The 22,192-nt window shown below is 37.5% G+C and overlaps 1 protein-coding gene across 2 annotated transcripts; it reads left to right on the forward strand.

Moving 5' to 3' along the window:
* Nucleotides 1-28: 28 nt before the first annotated feature.
* On the forward strand, nucleotides 29-18,043 carry LOC101850047. 2 transcript variants are annotated; one of them, XM_005089231.3, is made up of 9 exons: nucleotides 29-428; nucleotides 6,482-6,700; nucleotides 7,158-7,230; nucleotides 8,625-8,691; nucleotides 9,876-9,964; nucleotides 11,243-11,352; nucleotides 12,851-13,027; nucleotides 14,753-14,841; nucleotides 16,157-18,043. In XM_005089231.3, exons 2-9 carry the CDS (start codon nucleotides 6,528-6,530, stop codon nucleotides 16,309-16,311), a joined length of 933 nt encoding a protein of 310 aa, XP_005089288.1. In that variant the 5' UTR covers nucleotides 29-428; nucleotides 6,482-6,527; the 3' UTR covers nucleotides 16,312-18,043. The 2 variants fall into 2 exon arrangements, with proteins under 2 accessions (XP_005089288.1, XP_005089289.1); XM_005089232.3 differs by having other exon boundaries at nucleotides 6,485-6,700.
* The last annotated feature ends 4,149 nt before the right edge of the window (nucleotides 18,044-22,192 follow it).

The raw sequence follows: 22,192 nt of genomic DNA on the forward strand, positions 1-22,192 counted from the left end.
CAAACGCATTTCACCACTGTATAAATTTTTTATTACAGTAATGAAGAAAAATAAGCAGAAAAAAGAAGATGTACAAAAATAGCGAAACAGAGCCTCTATTGCATCGTTACTTACCTATGCAATAAATTTCTTTTACGGACATCCATCAAGTATTTATATAAGAGTGTTGCTTACAATTTATTTTCTTGAACTTACACAAAAAAATTAAATGAAAAAATCAATCACGTGAACATCTTAATATATATCTTACTGTAACACACTTCTAATTTTTATTCATGACATGCTCCCTATAGAGAGGGAGAAAATAAACTATAACCACAGTACGAAGTACGAATTGAAAATTGTAAACACAACAACGACCATCAGAGTCCTCAGTTATCAGAGCATATATGACGCTCTCTAGCTGAGACTTGAGAGTACTGGTCAAGGTACAATTTAGGTCTACAACAGTAAACAACTGACAACAGTTGATTTGATATATGACATACATATAGATCTATTAGAAACAGTTGACCTTTGCATTGGACTCATTGGTCATTGGTATTTTTGTTACTTTCCCTCCCGTCTCAAACTTAGCTACCCAGTTGTCCATCGGTGATTTTGTAGTTTCGTTCGTGTCAAGAGTAGGGGGGTTTTAGGGGGGCTTGCCCCCCGACCTAACAAAAACCATGGAGGGGGGGGCTGAATTTTACCATAATTTGACCCCTGAATTTTACCATAATTTGATGCTTTGCAGTTAGGTTGCATCCCTGTTCTTTGTGTTTGCCTTTTGAAAATCCTTTTGGTCATCAAGACTCAAGACTTCTGGATTTCTTCTCTGGATGTAAACAAATGGATCGTGGACTTTAACGAACGGAACTACAAGATCACCCCTTATTCTACTAAATAATATTGATGCGCTGAAGACGAATATCAACTTCTTTTCCGTCGCAAATTAATAGTTATTGTGATTGTTCTTTTTAACTCTTGTCCTGCGTCTGTGCTGAGATTCAAATCTTATCAGCAACCGATTACGTCAGATGTTCCGGGCAGGCTGCCGGGGTCACTCAGTGTGTACTGTTGGTGTACAGCGCATGGGGAAACATGTGTTTTCGCCATGAATACCTTGAGAGTGTGTTAATCGATGATGAAAATAACGCTCTATCTTTCATAACTTTCTAAATTCTATTTATAAAGTGTTACAAACACATGAATAATCCCCTCTTACAAGCTGATAAGACATTACGAGTAGTTACGCCCTTTCGAATGAAGCTTTCTAGACACTCTTGTTGTTATGAATGACCTGGGGTTCGAAAGGGGATAATAATATGGAAGAGGCTAGCCGTACTTAATGACGGCTAGACTGGCAGTCTAGCCGTACTTAAACTTAAGTACGGCTAGACTCGCAGTCTAGTCGTACTTATTCTTAATATGATGGCTAGACTGACCATTTACAAAGAATAGGCCTACTGAATTGTAAATATACATTTTTAGTGTTCAGTACCTAAAGTATTTGTGTATTTGAGACGAAACCAGGTGCCTTAATGACAGTGCATGTATTTTAAACCTCCTGTTTTCTAATGTTAATAGGGCCTAAGATAAGTACGGCTAGACTGGCAGTCTAGCCGTACTTAAGTACGGCTAGACTTCTTGTCTAGCCGTACTTTAGTATGGGTAGACAGCCAGGCTAGCCGTACTTAAGGACGGCTAGACTGTCAGGCTAGCCGTACTTAATATTGATGGCTGAATTGTAAATGAAATTTTTAGTTTGCAATGCCTAAAGTATTTGTATTTCAGACAAAACTAAAAGGTGCCTTACTGACTTGCATGTATTTGAACCTGAATAATTACTAGATCTAGATCTAATGAGACCTGTGTACTTTACAGGCTTGAGTCGATAGGGCCAAACCTAGATCTAAGTACGGCTAGACTGGCAGTCTAGTCGTACTTAAGTACGTTACTTCGTAATAATAATATAGGTTAATTTCCGAATGTTTTGCACTCAAATTGTTCGGCCCAATTGTTCTTTGTACCTGCACAAATGGTATTCAAAATTATCAAACTAGCTTATTTTTTTCGAAGTGACTATTTCTCCGAACGTTCGGAGAAATAGTGCCGATCTTTATTTCTCCGAACGGTTTCCGGCTTCCGCTCTGGTCGTGATTGTTTGCCTATTTGCGAGAGTTCGGCGCCAACTTTCATTCCGTCATTCTGCGAGGTCTGGGAAGGAGCAAATCAAAGGTGGTATCTGTTCTCAGCTTCTCCTCCGGCCGTGTGCCCACTGGTTTAGCGAGGCGGGTACTGCCTGAGGCACCCGAGAGACGGAGAAATCTGACCCTCTTTTCTATTGAGTGGACGGTTATCGTCCATTTAAAAAAAAAACGGAGCAAATTTTTGGGTTTAGATCTATTTCAATTTTCAAGAGCTAGATCTAGTCTAGAGATTTTTAGATGAGTGTAAAAACGTGAAAAAGAAAGGTTTCACAACAGAATGAAATCAAAACTAGAACAGCCCAGAAACAACCACAACAATTAACAAATAAGGGCGTGTGTCCACCTGTCCGAAGAAGATTGACCGTTTTAACCCTAAATGTGCGTAATTTGTTTAAAAAAGTACAGGATATTGCATGGAAATTATGGAACCACACACAGGGGGCCTGCCAGTGTCAGTACATGTACTTGGTTTTGGTGGAACGCTCTAACATCTATATAGCACATTTAAATCTATACAGGTATATATATTTAGATTCTAATGAAGGTAGGAACATCAAATTAAATGACGTTAAACACAATACCTTTTGTATGAACATCAAATTAAATGACGTTACACTATACAACCCCCCCCCCCCCCCCCCTTTTCCCCAACAAAAAAAAAATTAATAGAAAAACAACACATCAGAACAATAACAAGAAAAAAAAATACACACCAACAAAATATAACACCACAAAGAGGGAAAAATGAACGAAAAATAAAAGAGGAACAGCAATACAAATCGTATGTAACTGTAACGTATTCAACAAATCAACGTGGTGACAACAAGTGAGAAAGAGACGAAGTGAAGCTAAGTGAACTTTCTTTCAAAAGTAAAGAGTTTCATTTTCTTTTCTTTTTTTTTGACTTTTTCGGGGACCAAAAAATCGAGCCACGATTGATTGGTCACGGCCTCGACAAACGCAGATGCTAGCTCTATGTGTCGTTATCAATAACCCTCCATAGATCTAGATCTAGACAGCTCACGAGTGAACGCAACACATTAAGTTTAAGAGCAGCACCCTTCATAGGCCACACGTCATATCTGTAGCGAAAAACTGTTTGGAACTGTAGCATTTCTTTATATAAATACGGACATTTTTTGGACCGATTGAACCATATTGTATACGAACAATCTTTGGTAGGCCTATAATATAATTATAGATCTATATTTTATTTTTATTATCCGAAATATGCGGGAAAGGGTGTGATTTCAGAGTGTTCGGAGAAATAGTGCCCAGCTTTATTTTCCCGAAAGTTCGGAGAAATAGTGCCGGCCTATTTTTTTATCAGGTAGCATCATTTCATACAAATCAAGCTCTTTTGAAAGATTTTGTATAGAAAAATGGAAGTCTAGTTTCCTGACTATCCTTTCGAGCTCCTCATGTCTAAGTGGGCCAATTTCTTTTATAATTTCATTGGACGAACATCTAGAACTACCAACTTGGCGTGTTTTGAATAAGACGTATGCCTCGGTTACAAACCAACGCAGGCGGTTCTAGAAGAAGGCCACAAACGCACAAACTCAAACAGACTGACGCACACACACTTGACCTGCGGGAATGGGGATCCGACGCGGGACCCGAATTGAACGAGAGATGATGCTTGGCGCGCGTGCCCTGAGCCAGGGGCCAGACAGTCGCGGGACCAGAATGCAAGCGAGGTGCCGAAATAGGCTTATCGGGCGACATAAACCCGGCCCCCGCAGGACAAGGGTTAATCGAGATAGATGTGCTTTGGAACAATCGGGGGAGGGGGGGAATTCCAGGGGGCCTGCCCCCCTGAGGTAAAAGAAAATCTGAACCCATAATTTGATATTATAATTTACAGTTAGATTTGAAATTTTCCTGAAAATAACTGATTTGAGATAGTTTTAGTGGCTTTATTGTGATCTGCACCAAACAGTGATGCAGTTTGACCCCCGAAGCAGTGCTTCTGTGTGCGGGAGTGAAAGTAAAAATTTACCCCTTAGCATTTTAATAGATCTAGATATATATAGATCTAGCTACTCAAAGTGACTATTCGGACTCGAGTCCGAATAGACAAAAATTATATTCGGACTCTGAAATTAGTCCAGCGTGACGTCCCTTCCGACTTCCAACCCTTGTTCCTAAATATTTCCAGCCTTTATGAAATATTTTTTACATTATAATAATGATAACAATCGAGACGTGAACTTTAATATCAGTTACTAGATCTATTTAAACTGGTCCTCCCTGGATTATTAGTTTGAACAGAACAACTAAGTTGAGTAGACCTTGCCAGGGGCAAAGTTAATTAGGTCGACAAATAAGATCGCGCGTAGCGATATCACACTCTCGGCTTGCTGTGGGTAGAGGTGTTGGGAAGAGGCCACGGCTGTGCATTTTAAATTTTGTGTTGTGCCATGTGATTTTTTAAAAAAATAATGACAGAAAAACTATTAACACACAACAAAATAAAAGGAAACATGTGGAAAGACAAATCAGTCAAATGGAGGAGGAAGTCATGATGATGCTGTAGTGGTGGTGGAAAGACCATGAATTGTCGGTTACTGTGTACTTTAGACACTGCCATCGGGTAGATCTAATGAGAGTGCAGTCTTTTTACGTTTGACACAATTACACAGTCCTTGTAGGCAATTCTAGTTCTATTTCTGGTTTTACATAAAATCCCCTGACGACAGTTATATTATGTAACCTCCTTACACTCACATAACTCACGTAGAAGCTGAGTCCGAATAAACAGAACATTTTATTTCGGACCCGAGTCTGAATAGATAGAAGCCATATTCAGACTCGAGTCCAAATAAATAAAAATTATTCAGACTCGAGTCCGGCAGCGCAAAAACGCGGTAGACTTGCCCGAGCCAGGGGTAACCACGGGAACACGCTTATTTATGGAATTGTTCTTTGCGTCAACCCCATGTATCATACATCAATACACGCGGGAGAGATTGGGCACTCCTGTACAATTAAATTGCGGTCCCGTTTAGGGATAGCCCTACTCGTTTTGACCCCACAAACGATTACTTCTGGTTCTAAACTAGACTAAACGATTACTTTTTTATTCGCATGCCGATAGGCTAGGCCCTATGGAAAGATAGCCAATCAAGCCTTATTGCAAAACTTCAAATTACGGTCAAATTCAGGGAAACCCCCCATGTGTGTGCAAAGCAAAGGATCTTTTGTTTTGTGGTTTTGGATGCAAAAAGGGGAGTATAGGCCTATATGCCAATTGTATCATGACGCAGTGGAATCAAGCATTTGTCAAGTTTTAGATTGAGATATAGATCTATTGGTATCTTCTTAAAACTTGTTCTACCCCCCCCACCCCACCCCGAGCGGTGCTACTGACTGAAGTGTCTTTAGGCCATTCCCAAAAGGGGGACATTAACATCTTGAGTTCTTATGCACAGTAGTATTGTAATTGTAAATGGGCTGATTCGTCAATGTCATGCTCATAACTGTGCCTGAACTGCAACAGGGAACTGCTGCTTTTTCTTTCTTAATCCTCAAATCCTTACTATCGTCATTTTTCCTCTACTTCTTTTATATATTTGTCACACTCTTGTGACCTACTAGATCTATTTCCGGGGTGCCTTGATAGTCGAAGCAGACTTTGTGCTGTTGAAGCTAGAGAGGTGAGCAGAGTAAGTCTGATTCCCTGTTAGGACTTCTCTGTTGACATCCACCCCTTGGCGCTCATATGACCTTATGCAGTTGCGAGCGCCATAAAACCTCTACTAAAACTAAACTAAAGGCTTGTTCATTTGTCTTGCTTGAAAAAAGTACCCTTTTTAAAAATAGAAGTTGGGATATTTGCTATTGAAGAAGGTGAGGGCTTGCCTAGTGTGAGAGGTAAAATTAGCGAGAAAATGGGCGCCAAATTTTTGTGATTTCTGAGATAGGGTGTTCATAGAAAGTGCAAATATAAAACATTTTTTGTGCCTTTGTTCAATGCTTTTCAGTCAAATTCAGGCTGGAATTCCATACGAACCACCACTGTGAAATAGATATGGGGTTGGGGTTGAGGCTATGGTTAGGTCTCTTCTTTATATTTTTTGTTGGGGTGATCCCTCATTACAGAAGTCCTTCCTAAATTCATGCAGGAATGTATTTTTATGTGGACATAAAAGATGTTGAGCTCAAAACAAAAAATTCGATAAAAATTGCCTCATGGATGGAAAAAATGTTGATTTCTTCCATTTCATTATTTTTGACCCGCGCCTGGTTTAATTATGATGCCTCACAATTATCTTGCATTCCTTCAGCAGAGAGGCTGTCAAAAATCAATGAAAACCCCTTTGGATTGTAGAAATGGGGGATACCGAGGACTTGAGCAGCCTAAGCAAGGAAGAGCTGGCTGAATTTCAGAGAGTTAATTCTGAAACCATCTTTTCCCTGGAAGAAGAAATCAAATTGTTGAAAACGCAAATCAAACAGTTTGGGCCAGATCGATTGCCATCTCATCCCTATCAAGTTGTGCAAAGGTAAAAGGGCTGAGTACCATGCTTAGGGTTGTATATTATATAAACCATATTGTAATACGCTTCAGTTATTTGGTTATACTTTGACTAATTCAGCCGTCACCCTACAGCTCCAGGTATGCTTTGATGATTATGTAAATGTATTTATGATGGCATTAAATATAAATACTTCAGAAATTTTTTAAGGCTACTCAGTGTGTATTCACCCCCATTCCCCTTCCTACAATTTCACCATCATTTACAGATATTTATAGATAAGTTTTGGTACATGATGTTGTTAAAGATGTATGCCCTTTCATTTAGTTTTGTTTCCATATATTTTATTAGTCATTGATAATTTATTTATATATGGGAAAAGGATGTTTTCTCAGTGTCAGTTTCCTATTTTGTCACACTTTGTCACCTTTCTTTTCTTTTTAAGTTTGATATCTTCTTTTTTTTCTGGTATATTTTTTCAAAGGCCCAATGGAGGGACCAATGTCGCTGATGTACAGAATATGCTGGAGGCAGACATCAAGAAATATTCTCATAGGGTGACTTCTTTTTTTGTGTCTGTTCTGAATTTTCTAGTGACTTGGGGGGGGGGGGGGGGGGGTTACTCATTTGTTTATCTTTTTAGACTTTCCTTCCTCAAATTTTGCATGTTGTTTCTGTCCTCATTTTTGCTTAGTTTAAGAAGCCTGACTAGAGAGAGATTGTAGTCTAAACTTCCAATATTTCTGGAGCTCCAATCCCATTCTGTGGAACTTTCTAACACCTAAATGTGGAGGGAAAGCTTGAATATATATTAACATTCTGAAAGGATGATAGAACTGAGACTCGGGCAAGGTGAATGAGGAAAATCTAGAAATATGGGAAGAGAAAGAAAAGCATAGGGCTGACCTGAACTTGAATTATAAGAATGAGCAGGCATTACTCGATACTCCGGGACAATGACAAAGAAAACGGAAATATTAATGGGATTGTTTTTCTGACACTGAAGTCGATGCTGTTAAAAGACTGACTAAACATTTAGATGGTGGACAGAACATTTTTGCTAGCATCTGTCACGGACATTATGAATGGAGACTTGCTTGAAATAAGACTCTCAAAAGTTCAGAAACATTAATTTGCCAAATAAATGCTGTTAAAAGAAAATAAGCTGAAGTCCGCAAGTGTTACCAATGTAAGAAATAATGTTGATGGATTCTTTGAAGTACAGCTCTTGTTCCATCATTAAGTAGGTGTCTTCTGTATGGCTTGTTTGTGATGAATGCCAAATCAATTAGACACTTCTGGGGGTTGTAATGTGGCGTTTATTCACTTCATCACATTTGTCATCACACACACACTTATTTGATTGTTGAGCATTTAGAACCTGTCCATGTTGATCCCAAGAGGGAAATATCACTTTGTTTTGAAGTATGTACTTGTATTATATTTGATGATACTTGAATTTTTTAAACATTTCAAGCATGGCCAGTTCAAAAATGTTCAACGTACCTGTACAAATGTTGTTCCTTATTGTCTGCTTAACTTGTAAATTACGAAAAACACTTACTATACTAAATACTTACATTGAAGTCACAGAAAATAAAAACTGACTACCAGTAAATGAAAATGTTGATTGTTGCAACATTTTAAATACAATCGTAACCCGTAAATTCTTTGCCATATCGACAGACTGAAGGGCTAGAACCCAAATGGCTGCTGGATCGGAAAAGTAAAGTAAAGTAAAGTAAATCCAATCATAAAAGTACACCTTATATATCATGTGAACGTCTGTTTTCTGGATGCATTGTTATGAGAGGTTAGTTCAGTTTTTGCTTGGGATTTTTCAGAAGCGTGTTCCTACCCCTTGTTTTGCAGACATTTTTTACTCACTATCTTTATATTTTGTGAAGACATGTCTTTCAATTCTATCTGGATTCTATGTGTGTGTCCTCAGCTTGCTGAAACAGCCAGACTTACAGACATCACCATAGAGAAAGTACAGCGAGAGGTCCTGGAGATGGGTAAGTAATTCCTCTTTGTAAACATTATTATCTCCAGTGGCACTGCAGTCTAGCATGTACAAGGCAAAATCAGGGAAGTACAGAAACCTTTTCATTATCATTTACAAGTTTCAATATGTACACATTTTAAATATAAAGATATGCATGTAAATAAGAAAAAATGAAGGACCTGAAAATCTGTTCAGCATGGGCGCATTTTGCTATGTGCAGGTTCCATTTTGTGTGTGTTCGCTTTGCGTATGATAGACTGTATTTAGATAATTTCATGCCATAGTCAACCTGCGCTGTCTTATAGGGGATACTTGATACCAGTAGAAATTTAGAGAAACAAACTTTGCATTGGCTTCCTGTTGAGAAAAGGATTGTGTACAAGTTGGCCACCCTATGTCACAAATGTTTGAATGATAATGCACCATCATATTTATCAAATCTGTTAAGACTGTACATTCCAACGCGCAGTTTAAGGTCATCAGCTGACAAAAAGAAATGTATTTTACCATCTATGAAACTTAAAACAATGGATGAAAGGGCATTTGAATACCAGACCCCAAGATCTGGAATGCTTTACCAAGTACTTTAAGAGAGATCAAATCTTTTGATTCATTCAAATGTCAGCTAAAGTCATTTCTGTTTTTAAATTAATAAGACGAATATTTGGAATAATTTTCTTTAGTCAGAACACGTTTTATGTTACTGTTGTATATTGTACTGTATTGTAAAGCGCTCAGAGCCTGTGTACTTTATTCGGGGTTGAGCGCTATATAAATGTCATTTATTATTATTATTATTATATTATCATTAAATAGCTTCACTAGGTGGAAATCAACCTCATGTATTCATGCAGGGGGAAGAACCTTTCCATTACACAACAGATACTGGTTAAGTGTTCCTGAATGCTAGAAAACTTTCATTTTCAAAAGGAAACTGTATTTTTGACTGGGGGGGGGAGGGGGCTATCTTTTTTGTGTGAATGTTTTGTAAATTTCAGATATATATGTTCGTTTGTTTTTTGTGTTTATATGAAATATTTTGGTAAAATATGAATAATTTCATCAAGTATAAAACAGTTTCTTTTTCATTCTTTAAGAAGTTTAGAAGTTTTAATAAGCTATGTTTTATTAAGAAATGCTTATAAACAAAGTAACAAACAGATTTATGGATTTATTTTTTGTGCTTTTTTGCAGATGAGTTTCGTTGCAAGAAGCGGTTTTCTTTGGAGCTGAAGGTTTTTGACAGAACTGTTCACCTCGTCTATGATATGCAGGAAACTCTGGTAATAAATACCTTTAACATTTTATATTGAGACATGATAACCTTTTGTATTGGGACAAATTATTGTTGCATAGGTAGAACTCCTATGGTTGTGGTGGGTGCTATGTGAGTCGCTGTGGATTCCAACTCGATGAATACATGGAATTATTTAAGCTGTCTTAGCACAATGTAGGCCAACTATTTTATCTTCACCCTTCATTTCTGTTATATGAGTCTTTCTTCGTGGAACATTCCTTCTTGTAGATTTTGATCAAGTTGGTTGTTTGTCTAAGGAGATATGATTTTCTGTTTATTTTTTTTAAAGACTGATACTGCTTTGGCAGAAGGGGTGTGTATTTTACTGCTACTTTACCTGGGGTTCTCTTGTGTCTTGTATGGGTCATACGTGTGGTTGCAAGTCACTATGAATTCCATTTTGACGGTGACATGGAATGATTGATGTTTCATTCTGGTCTCAGTAGTATTTCTTGTTCAGCCTTTTTTTTTTTTTTCGATTTAGAGATGTATATAGACAACATGGACTCAGGCTGATAGAAATATAGAACCAACTGGATGTTATGTGGAAAGTTGCATTTATAATTTTTGCTGATATTTAGGACAGGAGGTGGAGATGTTCATGTAAAACGGTCAATAAAATTCCCAATAAGATCCTTTGGCAAAGATGCTCAAGGTTAGATGCTATATTATGGCTATATTTCTAGAGAACATGTATATGAACTTTTCGGTGCAAAGGGTAGAAATCAGTGCAAGCATCTCAGCCCGGATATTTTCAACATAAATGTCACAAATGTTTAGAGATAAGCACATTTTTAATACACGCTTTTGTTTATTCACTTGTAGAAACGTGGCGTCGGGGGCCTAGTGGTTAGGCTACCAGACTCGTAATTGTGAGGTTGCGGGTTCGGGGTTCGAGCTGCAGGCCCAACATTGTGTCCTTGGGAAAGGCACTTGACACGAGTTTTCCTCACTTCACCCAGGTCAGAATGGGTACCCAGCCAATGACAGCGAAAGATCTTGTCAGTATGTTAGTGTTTTAGCGCCTATAAATGGCTGCTTGCACCGTATGCTTCCCAGGAAATTGAGGTTGTTTCAGAATGCTCTCAGGTCTGCTGGGGTAATAGTAGTATAGATGGTGAAGCACATAGAGCTTGCTGTTGAGCTGGGATTTGCGCTATACAAATGCTATCTATTATTATTATTATGTTTCTTAGCTGAATAGATTTTTTTTTCGAATTCCCTAGGTTGAACTTGTGTTGTATTCTCATGACTTTGTCTGTAGGCCAGTAGTCACACTGAACACGAGTCCCATCCAGCAGGCTGCATGATCACCTGGTTTGAGGTCACATTTGAGCAGGACATCAACGACGCTATAGGAGAGATGATCGCTGAGTAAATATATTTGTTTTGTAAACCTAAATAATGTTTTATATGTGAGCATGCCTGAAGAAATCCCAGTTGTCAGCCGCAAAGCTACTTATGAGTAACGAGGTGAAAAGGCCTAAAAAGTCGAACCTGGTCAAAGATTTAATTCCCTCAGAAAACACAGGTTTAACCATTTCTTTTTACATATTGAAAGGATTTTATAGTATTTTAAGTCTAAAAGATTTTTAATTTGTTATTTTTGCAACATGTTGAACTTCACCAAAGGTTAAAAATATGCTAGAAATTGGGGATATCTCCAAACATTTTTACACCCTGTGTTTCAAAATGTGGCTTTTTTTAAACAACTCAAGATATTTCCCAAAAATTTTAATCAACGTATTCAATTTTAAATTTGCTACAAGATTATGCCCCTATTTTAATATCCAAAATTTCCGACAACAGGGACCTTTCTCCAGGCGCACACACACATATATTCAAATTCATCGGTAATTTGTCTGTCTCAGAAATAAGCAAAACCTTAAACTGGGTGTATTTTGATGTATTAGTCTTAGATATCAGATTAGTATTATATTGGGAAAAGTCTCACAAATATTCAAGTTATGACAGTACGTTCTCTTGCCTATCATATTCTTTATGACAAAATTTACTGGAATTTTGTCTTCACAAAAAATTATAGTGAAAATGGACAGGCAGTGCTGTGCAAAGAGTGATGACAATATGTTGTAATTTATTGTGGATCGATTTTCATCTTCCCATGCTTGTATGGCTTGTATAAGTGAATCTGATTTTAACTGATTGTATGCCTAGTGATGGCCCCAAGTGTAGTGTGACTTCAAGAGAGTACAGTGTGTAGACCTCACCCAGTTTTGTGAACCTTTTTGATAGTTTCTCATCTTTGAAAAGAAATTTCAAATAAATGCAGAATGTATTCATTGTTAATCAATAGATTATTGTTTGTCTGTGTTGTTTGCGAATAATTTCTAGGTGTTTGTCTTTAATTATATTGTTATATTAAAAACTTACTAATTTTGATTTATTTGTTTGATTCATTTTTTTTGTTTTGGATTTTATCTTTAAAAAAAATGTTCTCTTTAGGGGACCTGCCAACGTGATAACTGAAACCTCAAATTAACTTACACATTACTGCTACAGAATGTCTCTTTGTCATTTTTACAGTACTCTTAACTTGTTGGTCTAGCTATTGATCCGGCAACGCACAGGGTTTTGCCATTTGTGTCCTTATCATCATTATTGCCTTTCTCACCCTTGATCAGGGTATGGTATAGGACAAACACTTTTCACGTTGCCCTATATTGGGCTTGCTTCTTGGCATTATTCCATGTCTTTGCACTTTTCTGTTAATCAGTCTCTGTGATTCTTTTCTAGATTCCACTTGGCCTTCCCCTTGATCTCTTACTTTTTGGATTCTAATGCTACACTTTCTTCCTGATAGCTTTGTGAACTTTACCTTAATTAGAGTTATAATGTAGTCTGTGATCTGCAGGGCTGCTGATGAGGTTGCCATACATTCAGTGTTCAGCCTGCTTAAGACGTACCTTCTGTGGGTCAAGACCAGACGTCAGTTAGTGGAACATTTTTCACAGATGTACCCAGAGCTTGTGACAGTGGACATTGAGGAGAACAGGGTGAAGCTGACTATCTCAAACCCAAAACCTGACCAGTGAGTTGCTTTTTGTTTGTTCTTTGTGGGGGGGGGGGGGGGGTGGCATTGTTGGGTTTATTTTTGTAGGGGGGGGAGGGGATATATATTTGGTTTTATATTGCTTTTTTTCTTTACTTTCAGGAAAGCTGAGTGAAGTTAATGTTTGTCATTTCTATTCCAAAGGTAATTGCCATGGATTTGAAATGCGCAACGCCAGGTTGTTTTCTTTTTCTTTATCAATCATTCTAGAAGTGACTTGGGAATGTATCCTTTAACTTTAACCACTATGGAAAAAAAAGTTTACAATGGAAAAGTGGAATTCCATCCTTTGGTTTTCTGTGACCTTACATTTATGATGTTGATTCCAACAAGTGTCTCTTTAGTTCAGTTCCAACTCTGAATTTGGCAATTACAAAAATCAAGGAAGCAGGTACTGTTGGTTGCAGTTGCTTGTTTTGGAGTACCATCTTATTTGAATAGCTGTTACATGAAAGAGAGATAGAAGAAAGAAATGATGGGCAGACAACTTCACTGAGTGGACCAGGATTCCTTTTGTAGAAACCCAGGCTTTCACTCACAACCAGGAAAAGTGAAAGTCTTTGTAGGGAGCCTACATATATATGTTGTCAACACAGGCCCCAGAGGTCTAAGAAGACTTATGGTTGTTTGAAGAAAAAGAAAAAGGACATGTTAATTGTATACTGAAATATTATCAATATCAGTGAAGTTTTGGTGACATTTACAGTACTTACACGGAAATCTGCAGGACTGTCAGATTTTGTTCTTGTAGCCCTGTTTTCTGTTTAGAGAGATTGCTCAAACGGCATGCACTTTACAGGGAAGTAATTACTTACCCAAATCCTGTGAATTATATTATGTATACATATATAAATACATTGATTCTTGAGGCGAGATCAGAGATGCAGCTATTCCCATCGGCTCTTGGTAAAGGAATTGTTGTTGGGTTTTTTCCCCAAGTTTTCGCCATGTCAATTTTTTTTTTCTTTCAGCGATAATTGTGGGCAGCGTAGAGTTGGGAATGCCATGTTTGTGTCCAATTTTACTTTTTGAAAGGTTTTTTTTTCTCATCTACCTCTTTCACGTTCAGTAAGTTCTGCAATTTTAACTTCATTCTGCTTTCTCTTCAACATTGTCAGCTTGAGATACACAACGGATAAAAGGGTAGATCAACATACTGTACTGTATTGTGCCTCAGATGCTATACTGTAATCTAGTGTATGTGACCGCTGTGCTCTGCACTAGGTTAGTCCAAAAGCAGTGAGCAGTAATGTTCCGTTTGCCACAAATATTTAGAATTCTGTGTTAGTTGATGTCTCTGTGATAAATTCTCATGTAGGCCTACTGTCTTATAATCATTATCAGTTACTATAGGGGATCAGTATTTCCATCTTCTCCAAATTTGACCGAATTTCATCTTGTGTTATCCTCTTGTGCCTTGCAATAAAGGACATACAAATGGGTGTTTTTGTGCTTCTTCAGGGCACACCATTAGTTCTATCTGTATAGTGATGGAGTAGGGTGCAGATTACAGTGGTTAAAATCTCCAACATTATGTTGAACCTGAGTTCTTTTGGAAGTTTTCAAGGCTCTTTAGTCACTTTGCTCGGCTTTATCAAACGTGTAGTTCAATTCAGATGCCTGTTCTTGTAAATAATTGTCCAATAACGCTAAGGTCGTAAAACCATACTGTACCTTCCACAAGTGTTTCTATTTTTCTTTCAGCCCCAAATTCATTCTGGACTGGGGCAGAAAAACAGTCAACTATTGGGTGGAGCCAGACATCAGGCTGAGTGTGGAGGCACCGCAAGCATGTATGTGTTTTCTGCTTACTTAGATAATTGCTTTTTTTTTTCCAAAGATGTCTTTTAATGTTGAATAACAGTGGAGCCCGGGTATTGTGAACACATCAGGGAATTGACAAATGTGTTCAGCACATTCGTAAGTTGGGTAAACAAGTATAATTGAAAATAAGAGTGATGGTGAAGGAAATCAGAGTGAAAAATAAATCACTGCCATCATGAAAAGTACCCTGAATGTGGCATAGATATTCTTGTCGTTAAGCTTCCAGACGTTGTGTCTTTGGGAAATGCACTACACGAATGTTCCAATTTGGATCGGCCCTATCAGAGATGAAAGTTAAATTCAGAGATCCCGTCTCTTGAATAGCCTTACATTATGACAAGAGGCATTAAACCTGTAGGATTCCAAAAATGTCATACCCAGTATTGATAAAAGGATATAGGAATGGATGGTACATGCACCTTGCTCAGTGTCAGAGGAAGAGAATAATGCTATTTAGATTTACAACTCAGATCACAGTCATGATCAAAACTGGTCGGTCGGAGCACACCTTCCACTCTGGTGTAATCAATTCCCAATCCATACCTTCACATTGAAACAACCATACATACACAGATGCACACAAACATAACTCACAAACCGTATGACCTAATACAGCTCCACACCGTCTGTCTTCGATCACATCCCACCACCTACTACCCATCCTCACTTGAGACTAGATTCAAGGAAGTTCTAGTGCCTTGCACACACTACATGCACTGTGCAGTGATGTGTTTCAATACCAGCAGTGTGTGTATCAAGCTGGGGGGAGGGGAGGGGGCAAGCCTGTTGGGCTCATGTAACCTGACACTCTCTCGGATGATAGGTTTGTTTTATTTTCCTTTGGGCACACAGTGATTTGAACTCAGAAAATTGTTGGGGAAAATTAAGATCTGGCTTTTCAAAATGAGCTGTTCAACAAACCCATGCAAGTGTTCAAGAATACCATGCTGCCTACATAAGGAAGTCAGGGAATGTCATTTTGTTCAAACTGTCAGTGAATTCGAGTGCTGCATGTTCGCGCTGTCTGTACTCATTTGTACCTAAATTTGTTGAGGGGATTAAGATGTTTTTCAATTTTAGTTTAGCACCCTTGCCTGACAAATTTTTGTGTACTCACGATGTGTCTCTTTTTAACAATTCTGCAGCTCACTACTGTTGGTGGGGCGGGGAGGGGGTTGGTAGACATAGTGTTCTTTTTTTATCACTGAAGGATGCATTTTAGCCCTATGCTTCCCATTTATTATTGGCAGTCAAGAATGCTTTTTTTTTCTTTAACTTCTACAGTGATAGCTATGGATGACAAAGGGATTTTACACGAGGCTCCAGAGATGTTCTCAGTGATGGTCAAGTCTCACGGCTTAGAAAAGGCCATCACTTGTCTGGTCAAGCTAGTGGCATCCACGGGTCCCCAGGGGCAGACGACGGATGATATGTCATAGCGACCTGTTTGATGAACTTTGAGCAGTTTTTAGATGCTCATGTTGTTTTAAATTTAGACTGAACAATTTTCTTGCTGCTTCTTCTTTACTATCAAACCTCTATCGCCTTTATCTCCCCTTCTTCTTTTTCCTGTTTGTTACTCCCTTTAACACCTCTAATCTTCGGCACTTATATGACCTTATTGTGTTGCAAGTTCCGTAAAACACTTACTGAAACTAAAACTCATATTAAAAGATGTCCTTCTTTTCTCATATGACCTTTCAGATAAAGCCTTATAGTATAGCAAGGAGGTATAACGCAAAAACATCTCTAAAATCAGTGCTTCCAGAATTCCGCAAATGGAAAAATTTCCATGAAAATTCGTGCAAAAAACCAATATTTTTACTAATTATTTTCAAAAATGCGAAATAGAAAATTGCCGTATTTACTAATAGTCTCTAATAGCCAACCTATACCGGAAGTGCTCTTTTATTTGAAAGTGTAGACAGTGTCTTTTACTTTCACTTTCTAAAGCACAAGCAGAACACCAGCACTGTAACTGTAAACAAGAGGAAGACATGACGATTGTGGTTCAATTGATCTTGGGCCTACCAAGAAAAGAAAACTCTGAAGAGAGCTTGATTTTTTCATCAGACTTGTTTATTTGTACATATTGTTGAGGATTTAAGTTGAATATAACCTGTCAAGTTATTTAGATTTAGAATCTAGATTCTAGCTGTTATACTATTAAGTATTTATTAAGGATTCTACACATAATGGTGCAATTAGTGAAAACCAACACAAAGTTAAGCATTAACTGTCAAGTTTTATAGATCAAGCTGTTATACTACTGTAGTGGATGTACAGTATCGGTACAAAGGGAGAAAGCATGGCTTTGGATTTATATGGATTAACACGAGCAGAAAATTATGAATGCAAGGTATGTTTTTTTCTCACTTATTTTCTTGTTAAATTTGGGCTTGAATAGCCAGAAATGGCATACTTATGATGCCCTGAAACCAAAAAATCTTTAACGTAAGGGGGGCGCTGTCCCCCTTCAAAACCCTGCCAGGGCGCTGCCCTGGACCCGAAAATCCTCGAAATATGACATCCGCTGCTGGAAGCTCTGTAAAATGTAACTGATTTTTTTTTTTGAATCTACGGTTACCATGGTAACGACAGCCATATATTGAAATTTGACAACTTTTGTAAATATAACTAGCCAAATTTGTTGACACGTGTTATCTGTATCTGTGTGTCTGATTTTTTATCGCTGTTCTCTATTTTGTTCTTAATGATTTGTACTGGTGCATAATACATGAGATGAAGGTGGGTGGTTTGCAGATGCCCTGGTGTGGTCTGCTCCTTCTTGCCAATCAAACATTTGTCATCCTTATCTCTCCTCCTTTTTTGTCTTTGTTACTCTCTTGTAACACCTCTAATCTTCAGCAATTATATGACCTTATATTGTGTTGCAAGTGCCGTAAAACACTTACATGTACTAAAACAAAAACAAAAAAATTATTCTTGAGAGATCTGAATTGATTCGTCTAACTGGTCTTGTAAAACATAGGCTTGTTGTAGCAAAATACATCATTTTGTCAACAATTTGTTTTATTGTCACTTCCAGTAATTTAATTGGTTACCATTCTATGATGATGTGTTATGTTTGTCCATGTACACTGACGCAACCTGAACCATTTACCAGCACTTTCAGTGCATTCATCTTGTAAATAAATGAAGTACATACTTGCACGTCTTGGATTTCATCTTTTTAAAATGTTTAACAAGAGAAGAAATCCCCATGGCCCACTTCTCCTTTAAATTGCAACTTAACATAACGTAAGCTGAAAAAGAGTGTGTCATTTAATTGCTTGGAATAACACCCAGTCCCAGAATTACAAGAATAACAATAATGACACAATAGTAACAGTAAAAATACCAACAACTATGATTTCTGATCCACTGCATCTTTGACCTGCCACTGTTATTTATGCACTGTTTCTAGATTATATATTCTTTCAATTTGATCAATCTGAAGGTGTAACAAGAAGAAGAGGGAGCTCCCTTCCCCCTGCTTTTTGGTGGGTTTTTTGTCTAGAAGATTATACATAAACAGGGAAAATAGACCAACAGTATAAAAGCATGAGATGTGACCTCTCAAATGGTGGAATAGAATAGCACATGCGAACGTTTATGTTCAGATATGATTGATTCACTTTGTTGTTTGGTCTGTCTTCTTTCCTTTTTTTCCCTTTCCACTAAGTGGGTAGTTGGAGGGCACCCCTTGTAGGTCCTACCTCTTTACTTTCCCTCTCTTGTTTTTGTCTGTCTCTCTTACTTTTCCCCCCACCACTAAATGACCATTTTTGTGTCGATGTGTTTCTCTTTACTCAGACAAAGGAAAAAAATCTTTCCACTGACCTCAGAATGAAGTGCTCCACCTTCGAAATCACTTGCAGTGTATGGCCTAAGCATAGATCTACAAGTTTTAGAATAAGGAACCGGCCTCTATTGTGTAGTGGTCAGATGCTTCACTGTTGCATAGACCTACAGGATACCTGAGTTAGATTTCCGGAGTGGGGAGAATTTTTATCGAACATCTCAGTCTTTTTACTAGGGTGTTGTATCCCTCTCAGGCATGACGGGTTGGCCCTGACAGGCAGGATCAAGTCTGCCTCCAAAATACTCTAAATGGTGTCAGTGGGACCATAAAACACCCGGGCTTATATTTTAAAATTTATTTTTAGATATAAACAAACAAGCACGTGGGATTTCTGATGGTGAAAGCATTTGTTGTAAAGGGTACATTCAAATCATCCCTGGCAAGACCTACTCGTCAGCTGCTGAAAAAAAAATACATGTCATGTACTGGAAATCACGAAACAAACAACGTTTTTTTTCAACATTTTATTGTCTCAAGCAATCCATCTTACAAACTCACAGGGAATTTTCTTGCCTTCTAAGACCATCTGTTTGTCACTTAATTAAAATTGTAGATTTTTTTAAATGTTTGAATTAATTACTTGGTAGTTCTTACTTTTCTTATTTGGCCGGAACTATTTATCAGTAAAATTTAATGAATCTTGGTCTCATTTTGGCAGCCCTTGCTGTTACTAAATTTTACAAAATAATAAAGGTTAAGAGCTGCTTTATAATTTATATGACTCCAACAATTTTTCCTGGCTTTGAAAGCTTTTGCATGTGAGAATAATTTAATGTTGAAAACATGTTTAGAAGAGAACTCTTATCTTTATGGCTACTGTGTTATTCATTCAATCCTTTTCTTGCATTCGTCTTTCACTTTCACTCTCATTTAGTCGGTGAACTGGAACTTTAGAGAAATACTCACAACAAACAGTGTCAAAGATAGCAATGAAACAGATAGCAATATTATTATTGTCTCTATGACACCAACACGCCCTCTGGAAGTAAGAGGTAAGAAGTTAGTAAAAATTACTTTCTGTTTATGCAAAGCATACACCACAACGATCTTAAGCAAAAATACTGTAACTGTAAGCCACAAGGAAGTCCATAAACTCTTTCCTGTCACAAGAATGAAATAATGTTGTTACACATTGATATTATTATATTTGTAGCTGGTCAAGTGGATCAAATGAAACCAAAGGAACCAGCCAACAAGGAAAACCCTGTCTGATGATAGTGTTGGGTTATCTAGTTCAAGCTGTTTCATTTGGCTACAGAACTGGCTATCATCAGCACAAGGAATTGAATAGTTAATAAATATCATGCTTCACTTTTCTTTGATTAAGAGAATTCCAGCAACAAATGACTAGATGTCATAAAGCATACACAAAGAACTAACAGGAGGGCAATGGGTGGAGGCCTACTAAAGGTACTGAAAAGTCTCTTTCAATGTTGAAAGTAATTAAATTCATTATCTTGAATGATAAGATTTGGAACCATTGAGGTTTTTTTTAGTCAGACTCAGAAAAATAGTTAATGCAGCTCGTTGTACAAGTTATGTTGTGAAATATTCTGGTGGTTATTAAAATTATCTATTCTGCAAGGCAGGCCAACTTACAGATGTTTATGTTTTTATATTGACCTACAAACAGACCACGACTGTTGGATACCTGAAATGACTACTTTGTTGTTTTTTTTCCTTTTCAAAAATTTTATGTGAAATTAATGATGAATCATCTTGGTGAAATTAAGGCGACAATTCTATTCATAATGAGTTTAGTCAAGATGCTTAGTACGCCTGTCTGTAGGAAAACTTAGGGTTAAAATATTCAAAATTTGGCTTTCCAGTAATGTAAAATGACGCTGTGTTTTCTTCAAGCATGGTGATGATGTTAATAAATCGTAGCGTAAAACTCTAATAGTAGGTTTTCTTTTGTGCTACTCCGCTACGCTGCACTTCATGTCATTTTGATCTATGAAGACATTCAAGATAATGCAATGCTTTTGGGTGAAATGGCTTCATATTCATATATTGTAGGAGCATAACAGTCCATATATATTATATCAGAAAAAGTGAAAAAGTACAGAGTGACAGATACACACAGTTAGACATAGTTTTAAAACTGTATAAAAAAAAGACACATATAAGTTGTACAACAACTATTGCAGCATAGCATGAACCTGATGACCAGAACACATTACATACACTGTACATGACGTACAGCTCTCCAATTGGAAAAGGTAGCAAGTTATCTGAACCTTCAGAAAGAAGTTACTCAGGCCTGTAAATTGAAATGCTCACTGATATTTTTAAAATTACATTTTATACAGACTCTCAGAAGTCGATTTAGGTTTTTTTCCAGGTAAACTTGAAATTTGACTGTTAATGTTGTACAAAAATACAAAATAAAAATTCACAAATGGGTAAAATTATTAGTATATGTAACACAGATTTTCATTTTATGGAAGAAAAAAAAAATTCCACTACAGTATTACTACCTGCTTGACAATCAAATTTATGGGAACCTAACCATTGGGGATCTTCCCTGATGTTTCGATAGCTTTGCATTTATTTTTCTCTTCAATATTTTGTATCATGTTCTGTGTGTGTTTGAAAAAACAGACTATTATCCCTACCGGTCACGATTTCTATGCAGAAGTTGCTTCCTTTTCTAACCAAAGAGTGGTATAATTTACACTGTTGACACTAACGCACTCATCGTGGATGTTGCGTCAGTGGAGAGATGAAGGGCTGGCAATGAACTAAACAGGCTAAAGGAATGGGGAGTCAAGATTCTAAAAATAGAGACTCTAGACACACAGGACCACAGTTAGATGGAACTAAGCATAAAGGGCGACATCAAGATGAAATTTAACACAAAGGACACGACTGGATGGATGTTGACTTGACATGATGATAAAGGCCCATGACTAAATGCAACTTGACATCAAGTGTGAAACTCGACTACCACATGACACTTAGTGGTAGCACTAGAGGGCATAAAACTAGATGGAACTTGACAATGACATAAAGAACTACAAGAGGAGAGAAATGACTTGCAGTTACTAATATAGGGTCACAACTAGCTGAAACAGGACACAAAAGACCACAATTAGAGGGTACTTGAATTAACAACTACATGAAACTGGACATAATGGGCTGCAAGTGAATGAATTTGGACATACTGGGATGACAGCTAGATGACATAGACATTAAGAGCAACAATTAGATGATGCTTGACATAAAGGGCCACAACTAGATGGAACTTGACATAAAGGGCCACAACTAGATGGAACTTGACATAAAGGGCCACAACTAGATGGAACTTGGACATAAAGGCATCAATTTGATGGAACTTGAAATGACGTGAAACTTCAGGCATCAGAAGTACAAATGTTTTCCGGGTTTTATCAGAAGGTTCAAGGTTTTTTTTGTTTTGTTGTTTGTTTGTTCGGGGGGGGGGGGGGGGGGGG

The sequence above is a fragment of the Aplysia californica genome, unplaced genomic scaffold, assembly GCF_000002075.1.
Source record: "Aplysia californica isolate F4 #8 unplaced genomic scaffold, AplCal3.0 scaffold00004, whole genome shotgun sequence".
NCBI lineage: Eukaryota > Metazoa > Mollusca > Gastropoda > Aplysiida > Aplysiidae > Aplysia > Aplysia californica.